The sequence below is a fragment of the Necator americanus genome, chromosome I (assembly GCF_031761385.1).
Source record: "Necator americanus strain Aroian chromosome I, whole genome shotgun sequence".
Classification (NCBI taxonomy): domain Eukaryota; kingdom Metazoa; phylum Nematoda; class Chromadorea; order Rhabditida; family Ancylostomatidae; genus Necator; species Necator americanus.
In genome coordinates, this window is record NC_087371.1 from 30321703 (window position 1) to 30339443 (window position 17741).

Sequence of the window (17741 nt, forward strand, 5' to 3'; positions counted from 1 at the left end):
GGGTCCCCAAGAGACTCTAGACAGGAATCATAGTAAATGGTCAACCTTTTAGTCTCGTAGATGACTTCAGTCATATGGGTAAGGTTCTGAGAAACGATGACCAGTCAAAACGACACGTACAGTTGCGTAGGGGGCTGTGCTCGAAGGGGTGCGCTAGAAACAGCGGTTGGAATCGGGGTGGGACCGTGGCGAACTGCAGAAATGGGTGGCGGCAGCGAGGATCCTCTCACGATCCCAACCGCTGCGCTCCGCTTCGAGCGCAGCTGCTTACGCAACTGTCCGTACTTCATGTCGTTTTGATCCAACTATACAAGAGAGATATACAACAAAAATGCGCCTGACCCAATTCCGACTAGTCGATCAACTGAGAAGATCCGTTGGCAGTTGGCGTTGATCATTGTTCAGTTAAAGGATTTATAGGTTACTGAGGTTTTTAACCGAAGATCGAACAGGATGGGCTCGAACATGTTTAAGAACTACAGATCCCAGCGAAGAAACTGATAGTCACCTTGGGCCGTAACATTTGCCGGCCGTTTAAAGGTTTTATTCTTATAAGGGATAGTAGATTATAGAGAGGAGGGTTATTCCGTCCATTTTTTGCTAATTGCCGTAAAAAACGATCCGGAAGGTGCGGTGCCGCCCAAGGCTGGCGCGCTCCAGTCGAACTCCTTGTAGAAAATAGTGCGTTAGAACACCTGAAGCCGTATCTTCTGGACCGTTTTTTACAGCAATTGGGAAGAAATGGACGGAATCATCCTTCTCTCCATAATCTACTATCTCGTATACGAATACTCCACCTGAAGTCCGTACCACCTCAGATTCGTGGGGTGATACCTTTAACTCAAGTAGCCTAAAGATGGCGGACATTTTTTGTTTGTATTTTTTGACTCGTTGTATACCAAACCTTCTGTAAGGACTGAATGTAGTATATTCGCGCGATTTATCAGAGGCGTGAGTAAAACGCAGCTTCATACTGTAATTTCGCAACGCCGTTCAAGACGGAAGCAAAATCCGGATGAAAATCCTCGAACATTCATCACAATGAGTCAACAATTACTATAGCGTGTGAGGTCGCGCCTGTCCTGTTCGTGAATGGTTCCGAACAGCGCCCGCCCACGAAATGAAATGTCGTCGGATTTCTCTTTCCGGGCTTCGTAGGTGACAGGGGGCGATTTGTAATTCTCACCTCCTAACCTATATGATGGTCGCGAAATAATTATGCGACAATTTTGCGACGACTCGTTGCCTTTTGGAGTTTCTGACAAACCACTGACTTGATTTGTATCCGGTACGTGGTGCACATCGTCGTCCGAGGTGTGGATCATCTCAACCAGATCCTAGCTCTCTTCAGCGAGATCAACCATACAATGATCTTTTACCTGTATATATTTTCTACACTTTTACGTGATTCGTGTAACTTTTCGGGCTTATTTCTATGCGTTTCATATTCTACTACCACACGATGCGATAACCAGACTACATTTTTTATTCCGGAGTCTTGCGTAAGCGTTGCCATCATTTTGACCAGTTGGCGATTCCGGAACTCTTTTCAGTTGATTCTTTTCTTTTTCAGTTGTGTACGGCTCGCATCACAGGTATCCAGAATTTTTTTTTCTCAATAGATGGCTTGTTGGACTACATAAAAACCACTTTTTTTTTTGCTAACATCATCTGATTATTTTCATATTAAACCGCATCCTTCTTGTACAAAAAATGATACTCTTAGGTTAGAGTCAGATGTGGTGTTTGCGATGGCCTTCCTATCTTTCATTATTCGTATTTAATTATTCTCTATTAGTAAAATTAGAATTCTCTATTATTAGAATAAAATAAATGCTGAAAATAGTCGACTGTCCATGAATCTTGGCATTTTGGATACTAATTTATTAGTTATTAATAGTATTAGTTAGGATATTAGTTTTTTTTTATTGATTTGCGTAAGCTGTAGCCAACATTGATATTGATCTCAATCTTGGTATCTAATAAAATGCTACGAATACTTCAAAGGCCATTTCGTAGCGCAGTCGACTACAAGTTTGATAAGGGGATCTCGAACCGGAAAAAACATCGCCAGTCAAAAAATTGAAGGCGCGCCATTCCTAATTTAAAGATCTCCATCTTAGACGAGATTCTTCTGATTCCAACACTAACATCTTAACTTCTATAAGAAGTACACTCAAAGAGACGAAAAAAAAATCAATAAAATGTTATCTATTAACTTTTACCTTATAGATTACAGATTATATCTTATAGATTACAGTTTTATACGTATTCATGCTATATTGATTTCTCAGAATAATAAGTAACTAATCAAATATAAATAACGAAGCTATTATTCTACTGAACTCTGTACAGAGACATGAAACTGTAAGTGAGGTGCTTCATGGTGAACACACCAATGACTTCACTGGAAAATTGTTCAGTACAGTAACCACGTACATTAAGGCTATCGAACTGTTTTTTTTTTCTGGATATTCGTACACCAACTGTTGTTCAAACTTCAAATCAGTCAAATTTCAAATTTGAGAGGAATCATGTGCTCAAAAACACTAAACACCTGCTTTATATATACATATATAATATACATATAATTTTTTAGATGCATCTAATTATTTAATAATTTATTTTTTAAATGCTTTATGCAGTACACATATTACATTTCCGGATATACAAGACAAAAACTGTCCTAGAAATTTTCAAAAACTCCTTGACTTTCAAGTTCAGCAATATCCTCAAGCGGTGAAGTGTTTCGCAAGCTCCTAATATGGTCAAAATCTAGATTAATTTCAATTCAATTTATTTCAAATTTATTTTTTGATTCATTTAATTTTTTTCGAACTTAATTTTATATTACGCTTTAAAAATTATATGTGTAGAACAGTAGAATTTAATGGTCTTACTACTACAACCATTAGCAAATAAAGTAAATTCCTCTAGATTTTTCCTCTCCGTTTTTTCTCTTCCTGCCAATTGGTTCTACTTTTTTCATAGTTTTTGAAAAGTCAAATCTCTCGCTGTACAACAGAAATTAATGCTGATTTTTTTTTAAATTTTTTTATTAGTTTTTCAGAACCTCTTCGAGCACTAACAGCAGCGTTCCGGACAGCGTTGCTGTTCGCGAACTTTTCCATTCTTCACATTGGAGATGATCACATTGTATTTACGGATAGTGCTTCTCGTGTCGCTTGTAAGTATTACGTTACGTTAAAGCTTACTATAGTTGCTTACTGTAGTTTCTCATCCGGGTAAAATCAGTGTAAAACCAATGAAACACTGAGTGATATCGCTCTTGTGATCAGATTTGATCTCTTTTGATGAGTGATTGATTTGATTTTGATCTTACCTGAGTGATCGCTGTATATCGCAGTGTAGTCACCATTGATAGTAGAATGTCTGTTTTATGTCTCTTCCACTCAATCAATAAGTATCGATAACGATATTGTTGGCGAACCGGATATTGAATGTTTGGATGAAGAGATTCGAATATGGGTGAAAACGAGGAAAACGTTTGCCGGTAAGTTTTTCTTCGTACCTTCTTGGAGCCCCGTGGAAAACCTCGGATGATTTCAGGCCGAATTTACGCGAAAGGAAAAGCGGACGTAGAAGAATGCTATAAGGACGATTTTGCGAAGGAAAGAACGAAAAAACCACATTTCGACCTGAAATTCGGTATATGTGGTATGCGAAGTTTAAGATCGGTGAGTGGTGAGGAACGGTTCCTTTTTTTTCCCCCACAGCGCAGCTGGAAAATTTCCCACCAAAAATAATTGTTTCCGTCGCCTTAGTTTTTGCTTGGAAATCTACTTTTGAATTAGGATTCACAGTCAAATGTTCCTGGATGTGAATAAGTTCGGAAGTCCTTCGATTTCTATTTTTTTTTTGTTATCGATTTATTTTCGTTTAGAGATAAGTGTTTGTATTTTAAAATAAGAGAAATTTAGAAATCAGGAAAATAAGCCGCTAAGAAACGAGGATTCTCGAAAAAGATCTATTCAATTTTGTGATTTGATCTGATATCCATAATATGAAGAGTTCTTATATTCTCTATCATTTTTGTAACTATCTCAAACAAGTTCCTCAGGAATTCCAGACATTTTTCAGGAATTTAAGAGATATTCTCTGATCATTCTTGAAAGATCAATCGATTTTTTTAGTCTGATCTACTACCTATCATATGTAGATCTCCTATATTCTATATTATATTTTGTAGCTAACCTGAAAAAAAGTTCCTCAAGATCTTTGGACATTCTTCAGAAATATAAGAAATCTTCTCATAAATAGAATGTCATAGGATATGTAATGATATTTTTTTTCGAATGGATCGTTGATTTTCCAGGTTGACCCTCGAGGAATGTACTATGGAATAACCATAGTGGTCTCTTTTCATCCGGTAAGTTTTAGGATCATTTGGATCAAATTTAAGATTTCATTTAACATTTCAAAACTTCAGCTGTTTATCACAAAAGTCGACCAGGCTTTTCATGTCAAGTGCTTCTTTGAAGAGGCAAGCAGAGGACTAACAGCTGAGCTGGGAGTAAGGTACGGGGCGTTTCTTTTTTCGTCAATTCTCCTTCCCTCCTTTCCTCCACTCAGTTTTCTCTCTTACTTTCTCTGACCTTCTAATAACTCACTGCCCTTCGACGACGAAGCGGAAGTGAGAGGCACAGGGGCTGGACCCGGTTCTTCCCGGTCAAAACGTTACCGCTCGTCTCACCTCAGTCACGCCAGTCCATGGGTGCAGTAATCTAGGTCGCCTTTAATAATTCGCTCCATGCCAATTATGTCGTCGACTTCTTCGATCGGCGGTGTCCACGGACAGTGCGATCCTTGGCGAATCGAGTCGGAGCATTCAGGCATAATGATACCTAGACACAATGAAACTCTCACTGTCTCAACCGGATTAACGGCTTGATGGTCATCGCAGCAAGATGAACTAGACCTTACGATTGCTGAGCTAAGCAGGGACATATTATTAATAGGGATGAGCAGCGTTGGGATTTCAAGAAGATCATAGTAAATGCGTTAAGCATCGTTAAGCATAGGTCCAAGGACGAAAGAAAATTTTTCTTAGCTTCATGAACGAAAGGAAATTTTTCTTAACTCGTGGAAGAGAAGAGAACAGAGATTTTTACGTTCTTAGCCCGATTGAAAGAGATATTATAGTCTATAAGATAAAGTTGGCCTTAATATACATTTTTAAGCTTAATTTCTCTCACAGACTAGAATAAAAATAAACAAAAAAGTAAATAAATGAAATTCTATTCATTTTATAGCATAGAATGAATAGATTTTTTTTCGATTCTTACCACTTTTTCGTTGTGAATAGTCGGATTGATCAATTCTTAATAGGGAGATTTTTTTTTTCAAAAAAATGCTTTGTTCAAAACAAATTTTTTCAGCAGGATTTAGACCTTTAATCCCTTGCGCATTGTCTTAAATTGTATGCATAATTTTTATAATTATTAATTGTTACCAATAATTATTTAATTTACTAAATTACTATTGTTTACCTATATGTTGTGTTTTGTTTTGTTCAATTCTCTGTTTTTTTTTTTGTTGACAAAATTCGGTTCTCGTCACTGGAAATTTCTCCGTACATATTATTCGAAAAAGATAGGAAGAGGAGGATTTTGATGAGGCGAGGTGAGGAGAAGGTACCGGACGCGAAATAATTTTCCAGAAGAACGAATTTTACCCAGAAGTTGGTGCTGTGATGCCGCAAAATCGTATCATGTCGTCTTTTTCGTCCCTTTCCTGAGTACTGTTCCTCATTAAGATGATCCTGGTGGTCAACGAATTTGATAACAGCAAATATTTGCTAATTTGCACCTTAATTAATTCTTTTGTATACTAATTGACTTTTACGAAACAATTCCTAGTAAACGATGACTTTGATTCTTATTTACTTTGGGGAAAAGAGCTTTAAAGCACCAAATTGAATTATGAAGCAATCCAATAGGGATTGTAAGGAAAACACGATTGCTTGAAAGGACTTTTACTTTAGATCTTTCGGGAAAAAACCACATCCATCTCCATCTACTATATCCATCTCCTATGTGTTTTTCCTGCATGAACTTAACATTGATCAAATATCACACCGTTACTAACTCCTGTCCCAAAATCAGTCCCCGACGAATTAACCCGTCGCAAATCGTTGGAATTCTTGGGAGTGGACGAAATAAGGTCTTCAAAATATCCAAGAATAAAAAATTTTGAAAATAAAAATAAAAACAAAATATTTTGGAAAGAAATGAGCTGCTGATTGCAGCAACACATCAAAAATTTAGTTTTGACGAGAAACGAGTGGTTTGAAAACAACTAAAGTTTTCGCCTTCACTTTCTTTAATTACTTTCGCACCTCCGTAATAGGTGTTTTTCTTGCGTGAACTTAACATTAATCAAATATGTATACGGTCACTCTCTTTATCCATCTATTGGTTTCTAGGAGCAAAAACTGCTCTGTGAGATTTTCAACGAGACAGTAGACACCTTCAAAGAATTCTTATCTTTCTCTTTAAGACCGTGTCTCTTGTCTTTTTCACTTATGGTAATTTTTGTTCTATTTCTTGGATGAATTAATGGATGCCACGCAAAGAAAAATGAACAGTCGACCGCATCTCTGTACTATTCAATTAAGAATCCAGAATCGCCGAAAATAACTCTGAACATTTGTTCTCAACTATGAAATATAACATTGGTATGTAGGGTGAGAGGGTTACTGAAGAAACAATAGTGTGGGAATTTTAAAAATACTGAATAATTTGAGCTTTAAAAAGAGAAAAAAAATGAGAAATGAGGTTTTCAAATATCATCCTCAGCGAAAAACTGTTAAAAGGCTCGTCATCTTTGCTCTAAAAATCGCAATTTCCTGATTTCCTGTTTTTCAAAAAGAAAAAAATCCAAGAGGATAATGATAAAACAAACGTATATAGATATGTATAAAAATGTCTGGCAGAATATAGTAAAGAGGTTGGATCTGCAGTGTTATTTTTTTGTATCTGTAGTGGAGAGAAAAAAAAAGAACTTGAAAAAATCTTTCTTCAGAACAATCCGTTAAAAAAATTGCAGTTTTCATGCACATAATCTACCTTCAGGGTATCACTGTTCCACGGATAACGATCCATTGATTTGCGTTGCCCGGTGCGACTCCTAGCACGATTTTTAACTCTTTTTTTCTTTCTCTTTCTTTTTTCACCTTCACCTTCTTTATTTAAATATTTTCTTTCTCACATATTCATTTCCAATTCTTGACTGCTTCGAAATTATATGTGGTTACAGTATGATTCCCACGACCGAACTGGAAGCACGTCATGGGATTCCTGGTTGTTCATACAGCATTCATCACAGTTCCATCGAGGATCTGGATGAGGGAAAGCCGGCCGGGCCACCGATACAGTTCGCCCGAATAGGCGACCGAGTGCTTCATCAATGGCACTGTAACGACAGTTAGTTCATTTCAGTTTTCATCGAAACGTAACCATTATCGATTGGTCTGCGTTCCAGAAATGTTCGGAGTACTGATCAATAACTGCTATGTTACTGATGGATTTGGAAAGAAAGCGGATGTTATTAACGATAAGGGGTATTGGTTTTGTTGTTTACAGTCGTGAGACGGACAATGTTTGGTTGATTTTCTTGAATTTAGATGCCCTGTGGATCCTATCCTGATCACTGGCATACGATACTCCGCTGATCTACAAAGAGCTTATGCAGAATCGTCGGTGAGTAGCTGAGTACTTCATATTTTTGTAAATACTTGAACCTAGTAATTCACAGTCTTTAAAATTCACTCGAAATTTTTTATATGTCCGTTTCTTCGTATCTTTTTCTATAGTTATCGTATCTCCATTCTATTCCCTTTCTTCTAAAAAAATTCTTCCTAAGAAGTATTTTTCTCATAAAGGAAAACAATACGAATGCAGGAGGCAGATATATGGATAGAAATTGTATACATCTTGAAATTCACATAGAGACACCACATTTTCAAGATTTGGTCCTGACATCCGTTGCCTCCGTTTTAAGTGTTTTTCTTCTGTCTTCCTTTATTCAAAGTATCTAACCTGAGATTTTCCTCTTTTCTTGAGCCATCTAATTTTTAACTGAAATTTTTTATCTCACTCTATTGTTTCTACCTGCTTTCCTACTTCTATATGTAACGTATCGTATTGATTGATCTTCTTCTTCGCGATGTCATTGAACACAGTTTTTTGTTTGGTTTTGTTCGGACAGATCGTCTTGTTTTTCATAGTCAGTATGGGCTAATCCGGCTTCCACCTGGCTCTTTCTCGTTATAAAGGTATTTTTCAAAAACTACGGACTTATGGTCACGAGAGGCGGGTGTAGCGCAGTCCCTATCACCCGGAGCGTTAATCCTCATCGAACTAGTCACCTTCTTCATATTCTGTATCATGTTCTGTATATCCACAGGCGTTGCTTGATTAACTGCCTGATCTTGTCCTTGAATGTTGGATCCATGCCGCAGCCTCGTCTGTAGACTACTAGATATAGGACAGTTTTGAAGATATTCTCCTATGCTTAGCTCAGAATCAAACCTTGTTTTCATTGTAGATCTATTGAATTTATGCATTCTCTTAAAAAAAATATTCTGCCCCTTCTTTCACTTTTTTTAAAGTTAGAAACACTCAAAGTGACAAATTGCTGAAAAAAAAACAATTTTTCATATGTTTATGCTATGTCATTGGCCGCAAAATTCTCAACAGCTAGTTTAGGGTTCTTGACATTTATAGAAATAAAGTTTCAAAATAGTCTCAGGAGTTTCTCCGTCACCTCCAGGAATAATATGCCACTCTCTCTGATGTGCTGCGGTTCTCCCACAGAAAGTAGTACGCCTGGCAAAAATATCCAGTTTCTTAAATATTTCCCTTTTTTTTTTAAAGTTAGAAATGCTCCAAGTAACAAATTATTGAAGAAGAAAAAAACCATTTTCCGTATAGTTATACCATGTGATTGGCCTCAAATATCTCAACGCCCATTTTAGGGTTCTTGACATTTATGGAAATAAAGTTTTAAAATAGTCTCAGGAGTTTCTCTGTTACCTCCGGGAATAATATGCCACTCTCTCTCTCTCTCTCTCTCTCTCTTTTTTTTTTTTTGTTCAAAATAAGCATTCATTGGCAATAACATTGGTCCGCTGCTTAGCCAAGCATTAGTTTGAAGGTATTCCCTTCAGGTATTTAAATTTGCTGATAAGCCAGGAGTTTGGTTCTTCTGCCAGATTCAGATGTGCATGAAAAAAGCTGGGATGTGTCAGGGGATTACGGTAAGATACTACTAACCTGACTCATTTCAATTACTAACTACGTTTTTGCTTCTTCAGCCGCCATCATGCGCCACAAAGGCTCCACCAGTCGGAGAAGAGGAGGTCGGAGAGTTTGAAAAACCTGGACTACCTGAGCTACCTGATATGGAGTACGAAGAAACCACACCACCTGAACGACGTCGAACAACCACCGCACCCGAATATTTGGAGCCCAGTAGAAGACGAACCACAGCCGAGTATCCAGAATATCCAGACGAAACGAAAGATCTGAAGTTGCATAGGTAGTAGTTCAAGAACGTGAGATTTCACGTATGATTTAAAATATTTTTTTCAGTCCTACTTCTCCGATACCTTATGGGACAACGGCACCTTCTGTAGATTACGATCTGCAAACGGAAGCTGTTACCATTTTTGGACCGGGATTCTCGTCCGAAGAGGGAGAGCCGGAAACCAAAGCAGGAACCAAGATTACCACGGTAAGTCAGAGTACTCCACATTATAAACCGATCATCCCACACCGTACGTTACCGTATGTTACCGTATGTTACGGACAGGCGCTGTGTTTGTTCCGTTTACAAGCGAAGGGGAGGGGAGGAGGATTTTATTTCTGCACCATCAGAATGTATGGATTGTTCTCAAGTTCCACTAAATGACATAGGAATTATTGATTTTTTTTTACGAAGTAGTCTTTCGGATAGGTTGGATCATTTTCCAATATTTTCAACGCGAGAAAGCAGTTATACTGAAAATGCATGAACTATATGCAATAACTTCCAAAGAAGTTGTGAATCAAGATATTTCATCCGCCATTTTTTCTTCGGGAACGGTAAAGGGGATTCCGAGGGATTCTCCGCGAATGCTTCCGAGAAATAACGTGCCCAGTGGATATGCCGGCGGATACGCGAACACACCTCGACGAGGTCACTCTCCAGTCGTTCATGAAGACGCAGACAACCGTCATAGATGTTCTTCTAGCCATAGAGAAGCAGAAAACTGTGCAGTTACAAGGGAATATGCAAAGAAGAGTGGTGTGAGCTGTTAAAATTACCGAATAAAACAAAGAATAATAGTGTTAGATAGAAGTACATGGCATTTTGTATGGTGTTCTAATAAAGAAAGGGAGTGAGTTTGTCTTTATGTCACCCTCAGAAAGTCTAGAAATCTTACCAAATTTGAACTCTTTTTCTTCCTGTAAGTTCCAAGCAGTCAGAGATACAGAAGGTTCCTCTGTTCAGAAATAAATTAGGCTTAAAAAAGCTTAAGAGTTACAGGATAACGATAATTCTCATTACCGGGGCATGCTGGAAATTCTGCCGGGACCCTCTTTACACGCACCTTTTTTCTACACATATGACAGATTTTTCAAATTTCCAGAAGTTCGTAAACTTCATGTCTGCTAGGACACGTGCCACGATTTCACGTATTTGAACGAAATTTTTCTATCAATTGAAAATAACGATAAAAAAATTTAAAAAACATTAAAAAATGTCTTGAACTGTTGAGATACTTCTACACCTGCATCACTACACAAAAGCGTATCTCCAGGGGCTGAAGTGCGATATCACGCGGGTAACTCGATATTCTTTTCCTTCTTCCTTCTTTCCTAGATCCTGAAAATTGATTTTTCTGAACAGTCTTTGCTCTGCAAACCCGTACGAAACCATTTGCTTATCTTACGGATACGAATAAGTGCAAATTTCAAAGAAGTCAAAAGTGTGGATCCAAAAAAAAAATCGATTCTTTCCTTGGAAATTGATCAAAATTGAGAATTCGAACCTCTCACGTACTTTATCATATCGTCCACCAATGATGTAGCTTTCTTACCGTTGATGATGTTTTCGCAAATAATTTTAGGGAAATTTATCCAAACTATTTTGTTCACTTCTTATTTTCTCAACACTTTGGGAAATATTAGCTAAAAGGATAATTAGCAACATTGCCTTGAATCGTGCACTACTTTGTTTAAGCAGAACCAAGATTGTTATTCACCTCCATTCTGACTAACGTTTCGGGGCGTCATGGCCTTCTTCAGATCCTAGAAAATCAAGGACACATGTAATCCATCCCCTCGAACACCTCGTCACACCACAAGATATGACTTAGCAAAGAAATTGCTCAAAGAATCGCTTTGAATTAAATTGATTGACAACCAAAGCAAAGATGAGAGGAACATAATATTCTAACATGTCTAGCTTGCATATACCTATGTACTTAGTTGTTTCTGGTAAGAATTTCAGCAGAAGTAATTTCGCGCTATTAAAGGCATCATACCACGAATCTGAAGTGGTGCGAACTTCAGGTGGAGTAACCGTATATGGAGACAGGGTAGTTCCGCTCATCTCTCCCTGCATCACTGCAAACAGCCTCCTCCCAGAATGCTGTTTTGTACGACGCCATGTGTTGCAGCGCTCCGCCTCTGCCCTGCGATTCGTCGAAAATCAATTCGGATTTCCCCGATAGGCAGTAAAGGACGCTACGCGTGCAAGGGTGGCGCGCTGCAATAGAAGACATCGTACAAAGCAGCAATCAGGGGCCGGCTGCTTGCTTGATTCAGGGAGAGATGAGCGGAACCACCCCGGTCTCCATAATCTACGACTACGTACACGGATACTCCACCCGAAATCCGTACCACCCCAGATTCGTGGTATGCTGCCTTCAAATTTAGTTTACAAGCGCAGCTGCTGAAAGGATACATATTTATTTTACAGTGCAAGTACAAGAAAGAAAGGGGAAGGAAAGAAGGAGAAGGAAGGAAAAAAGGAAGGGAAAGGAAAAGGAACAGGGAAAAGAAACAACCTAGGTATAGTGCAAGTAGCTGCAGATTAGATGCACCAGTTGCGTTTTTATTTAGCTACTCAGCAGATTCCGACGGGACCCTGCACTTTTCTTCTCTTAGAAATTTCTAGTGCATTTTGAGAACAGATAACAAACGGTGATTTGTTACAGACATCTATTTCTCAATCGTTCGAGACTGAAGAGGATCTATTAGTTACGACACCTATTTCCAGGAAGAGCTCAAAAATTGGAAAAAGTAAGTGAATCGTTGTGGTGTCACCTACGCCTATACTTGCAATATTTCACATTTCGATTATGGTACCGAAAGGAAGACACGCTCTACAATACTTGTAAACTACATTTGTACTTTTGATGTATATTTCGTTAGTAAGCAGTAGTAAGTAAGTAAAAGTAAGTAAATTAATAATAATGGGTAGTTTAATCGGATGTCCATTTACACATGGAATTCTGTCAAAACTCAGGGAAATTTCAGAAAATCTAACATAGATAATTGATTTTTTCGCCTATTTCCATCGTAATTCCAAACTGAGAGATGGTTATGGGGTTGGAAACGTTGACTTGTTTTTTTTGTATACGATGGAGCCATTAATTAATTGTTTAAGTCATTCATTAAATCCCTAACGATGTGAGTATGATGGGACCCTAACAAGTCTTCGTTTTCCTTTAAAAAAAAAACTCGGAACGAAAAAAATGGGGCCTCAAGTTTTCTTCATTTTTTCATCTAACGGCACTGGACATTGTCACTTGTAATTATAGTTTCACTTTTTTTAGTTTTATTTGGAATTCACTTCTGAGATGGCTCACTCTTCTCTTGTGATAGATAGTGTTTACAATAATGAATATTTTATAAGTTATAAAAATACGTTAAAATATTTCCGTGTGTTTTCCCAACAAAATAAAAGATGAGGTAGAAAAACTACTTATCCACGGATTTTATTTCTAAGAGATATTGGTGTAAAAGTTTTCGTATTACTTACATTCCACATGAAAAATTTATATCTCGTAATGTGTTAAATCTAGATGTCAACGCTTATCTTAGTTCCGCTTTCTTTTTATTTGATCTCATCCTTGAAGTTTTCCTTCGATTTCACACAATTATCCTCTTGAGTCTCACCTTCCGTGAAACGAGGTCACCGAGATCGAGAAGAAACAGGAAATTGAAGAGGTCAGGATCAATGAGCAATGCTAAGTGAAGCATTGAACAGCCCTTTAATGTTTTGATGAAATGCGGAAATATAAGTCCTCGAACAGTTTTCTAACTCTTACCTCAAGGTATGTGAGCAATTTCGGCCAAAAAACAATCTTATCTACTACTCGGGGGAGGTTAGAGTCGGTCCGTTGTCGCCACACGGACGAGGGCTCGAAACCGCCCTAGTGCTCACCAAGCCTTTCATCCTTCCGGGGTCGATAAATTGGTACCAGACTTGTCTGGGAGGATAAAAACACTGACTTGATCATCCGCTGGCCTCCATAAGTCATTGTATAAGTCAGTTACACGTTCGTAATCCTCAAAAGATTACGAATTGCAGTAAAACGCGTTGGCATATCCCAAGTGGATTGATACGCCAGTGACTTTATCCTCTATCTTTTACCTACTACTTTTTGGCAAAAATTTGGTGACGTTTCGCTACCTTTTCAACTATACGATTTTTTTTTTGAGTAGATCTCAAAGAAAGGAATGGAATGATTTATGAAGGAAAAATCCCTGAAATCCTGGAATTTCAAGTACATAAATCCAAGAGTGTAAGAAAGGCCGTGTTCACGATGTCGTTAACGATACAACGTTCTCGCTCTCAGTGTCAAACATCGATGGAGTCGTTGATTGCTTCATTGTTTCTATATATAAATGATAAAATATTTATGAATATAATAATTAATAATTTAAATGATATTTAAATGAATGATATTTAAATGGAGAGTATCACGAAATAGACGTAGTTGGGAGAATGTTGTGGGAAAATATAGAGTTCGGAGTGTAGATTAGGAGTGTGAGAGTGTGCCCACCTCAATTCCCCTTGATTGTCGTGAAAACGGCGTGGGAACGGCGTTTATCCCTACGAGAAGCGTGAAAACGCCTCTTCAACTTTGTGCATACGCCACTTTCACGATCGAGCGGTTTCTCAGGGAGGATTCAAGGATTCCTCACCACCTTATTAGAGTAAGACCAATGATGAGGTTGCTGAGTGGACCGGAACGTATTGAATTGGATGCGTTCTAACGCGTCTCGTAGGAACAAACGCCGTTCCCACGGTGTTTCTTAGGAAGATTAGGGGGAATTGAGCGGGGCCACACGCTCATATTCGTAATCCGTACCCAGAACACTGAATTTTCCCACAGGTTTCCCAACTACGTCAGTTTCGCAATACGCTCCCTTTAAAAGTGGAATCTGTCGCGAAAAAGAGTAAGAGCATTGTTGACAGATTAACAACTTTAGGTGATTACAACGACTACGATGACGTCACGATTCCGCCAAATCTTACCGATTTGCTCGCTAATCTGCCCGACGATTTGAGTCCTGAAACACTTCAAAAGATGTTCAGGTGAATAAGACTATCTCTTTTATTTGAATCATTTTAAAATTGGTGAACTTACTTGTTAATGATAGACGTAAGAATGGCTCTTTGCATTTCTTTCACTGTTTTTTTTTCTCAGTAAAGGGAAGAAAAACAACGAGAGAAATATAGGAAAGATCCGTGGACATTTCTTTTTAAATCTGATTTTTAAATCTTAATTTTCAATGAACCGATTAATTTCTCTACAGAGATTCCGTGGACGACCGCAAGGCACTCCTGGAAGGCTTCGAATTGTTGAAAAAACAAATGAAGGTAAAGTGGCACTAAAGTTTTATTTTATTTTATCTGCGCTTGGTCATCTCTTCTAATACTTACTTCCTTATAAATGTTCGACTTTTTTATTGCAGCCTTTCAAGATCCATAAATCACGATCGAGCGAGATAAAAATGAAATCTGCACAATTTTCGTATCACTGCACAACTGTAGGGAGAGTCGGGTCAAAACGACCTTAAGCGGGGTGCGGTCGTTAAGTACCTACAGCCGAATAAGTGCCTACTGAAGAGGCTGTCGGTAACACAGAGCCGGCATATCTTATCTTATCTTAACTTCCTCTTCTTCATCACCTCACGCTTTGATTAAATTTTGAACTGGATCTGTGCGGGCAAACTTGAATTCATCAAGAGACAACTATTCGAATTTCCCCTTTGACAGCATTTATATGGATTCCCTTAAATCAAACAAAGTAAAGATCGACAGATTCACTTTATCTTCTTGAGCCTTGAGACTTAGAAGTTTCGATTTGCTTGTTTTACACAAATGAAAGACACTCTTATTTTCTATTTCTGGGATTTCATGTGCAATCGTTCGATATATCTCTACACGTAAACGATCGATACTCCTTAGAGAAGCAGTAGAAGAGATACTGTGCCCCTGCGAGGCATATTTCACACCTTATTAGACGATGAGGGACGTTGGTGGATTATGTGATGGGCGGGGCATAAGGCGAACGCAGCGCAATGCTCTGCCGATGCCATTAACTGCGACTCAGCGTAATCAACGATCGCCGTTGCCCGTCACTTCCCCTAAGGATAAGTTGTCGCGAAAGGTGTGGGTACCCAACGATACGCAGCCCCTTAAGCTCAGTGCATTTGCGTAGGCGCTGCTCTCGAAGTGGAACTATTGGTTGGGATCGAGGAGGGACCATCGTGAACTGGAACGATGAATGGTGCTAGCAAGGGTTCCTTCTCAATATCAACCACCACGCTCACTGTACCGCAGCGAACGCAGCCGCCCACGCAACCGCACCGGGATTCAGCTCTTTTGACTCGTCTACAACTATTTAAAACAGGTCCCTAGCCACTAGAACCTGCGGAAGGATAAGAACTCATCTCGTACAGAGACTATTATTTTTTAGCGTAAAAATGGTACTTACCATAGGAGCTAATAATTCGTTAACAGTAAGTCACAACATTCAACAAGATGGTGATTAAAGGCATCACCCCACGAATCTTACATGATAAGGAATTCCGATGGTCGAAGACTATACGGAATCGGAGTCTCATTTCTTCCTAATCCCATTTCTTCCCAAAAAATGGCCCGAAAGATACGGCTTCGAGCCGCAGGGGGGCAAGTACAGCTATGTCTTGCCGGAATTTCGATTCAAAAACAATTACAAAGTTTCTTCATTCTATTTGAACTCTCCAAGTTTTCCACAAATTGAGAAACCGAAGAATTTGAAAACACTCCTAAGAAAAAATAAGTGATATTTGCTCTAAGGCCCGACTCATGACCCGGTTCATCTCTTATTTATCTCAACGTTTCTCGAGTTTTTCATCATCTCGTACATTTATTCCTTCTGCTTCTTTGGCTGGAGTATTCTCTATGTGATGCTCAGAAACTTGGACGTCGTCCGACGAGAATGATGAGAGAACTGCGAGCGGGTGATCTACGATCTGGGGACAAAATCGATCAGATCCAGGTTGCTCTAGTCCTTAATTTGATGAATTCATCCATTATATCCTATCAAACACAGGTTGACTGGATGTCAGGACGACGTCGTGATGTGCCTCCTCTAGACGACGATGATGTTACCATGAGAAGACGTATCGATGATCCAAGCAACTATGATAAACCGATGATTTCCGGGCAATTGATGATCTTTGAATTGGATGAGGAGCCACCTGAAATTGAGGGCAGGGCAAAAACAAAAGGTTATGAGTGCTGTGAAGTAGTGTGAGTTCCTAATCTCTCAAAACTACTTTTGTCTTGTCAGGCTCCGTTTCGCCGCCGTCGCCTTGCGCCATTTCGAGGAACGGTCTGTTCGCAGTTGCGGGCAGTCTTGGAGCCGTTTGTGGGGCTCTTTTTATTGCTGTCCTGACCATGTTCCTCAAACTGCACAGAATTGATGGTATTCTGCAACAAATTTGCTTTTCTTTTTTTTGTAAACAATAAGCCGCCACTTTCTTCTAGAGAAGTTTGCGGATACTGTCAACTACACTCAAAATGCTGACAGAGTCACAGTGTTCCGACCACAACAACGGAATTGCTCTTGAAAGCATCGATCTCCAGAAGTGTTCGTTCGACATTAGTTTTCTTATAATTGCATACTTGTCCAGGAAATCATTTCCGGAATTCCCGCACTTCCAGAAAATATCTTTTTTTTACTGTGAAGCAGTTGGCTTGTGTGGGAGTTATTTCAGAGCCTTAGCATAAAGTCAGAGATTTAGCGTTTCACATGGCCTTACGTTCGTGTCTTTGTGTGTATTCTAAATTATGAAATAAACGTTGTCTGTTGCCTACTTAAAACTTGAAGATGGTTATAGATTTAACGAATGCTGCCTTCTAAAATACTCTCAGAACTAGTTATTCTTGATTTATTGTTTAGGAGCAACGGTTTATAGCATTCAATCCTTGATCTTCCACACAGAAGATACACCAAAAATCTACGGCATTTGAAAGGAACTTACTGAGATACTTTGATGGCCCACTGATCTTCACTGAATGTGGGGGCCCTAGAATTTTTTCCAGTCGTTCCTCTCCCTCGTCATCGTCGTCCGAGATGTTCCCTTGCTTCGTGAGTAACGGTGACGAGGCCCCTGAGCCATCCAGAGGGTCTCCCAGCTGGTCCATCCGCGCAACGAACACATTACCCG

The 17741-nt window shown here is 38.9% G+C and overlaps 1 protein-coding gene across 2 annotated transcripts; it reads left to right on the forward strand.

Annotated features, from left to right (window-relative positions):
- Window positions 1–1713: 1713 nt before the first annotated feature.
- RB195_007329 (uncharacterized protein) lies at window positions 1714–17141 on the forward strand (the record flags this gene model as incomplete). 2 transcript variants are annotated; one of them, XM_064180888.1, is made up of 19 exons in its annotated part: window positions 1714–1726; window positions 3071–3187; window positions 3386–3514; window positions 3571–3698; window positions 4337–4390; window positions 4451–4539; window positions 7279–7445; window positions 7504–7582; window positions 7646–7721; window positions 9191–9280; window positions 9338–9561; window positions 9615–9756; window positions 12227–12311; window positions 14511–14616; window positions 14838–14901; window positions 16484–16567; window positions 16622–16799; window positions 16862–16996; window positions 17059–17141. In XM_064180888.1, the coding sequence occupies 19 exons, from the start codon at window positions 1714–1716 to the stop codon at window positions 17139–17141; spliced, it is 2043 nt and encodes a 680-aa protein (XP_064037723.1). The 2 variants fall into 2 exon arrangements, with proteins under 2 accessions (XP_064037723.1, XP_064037724.1); XM_064180889.1 differs by lacking the exon at window positions 1714–1726 and having other exon boundaries at window positions 3146–3187; window positions 3373–3514.
- Window positions 17142–17741: the final 600 nt, after the last annotated feature.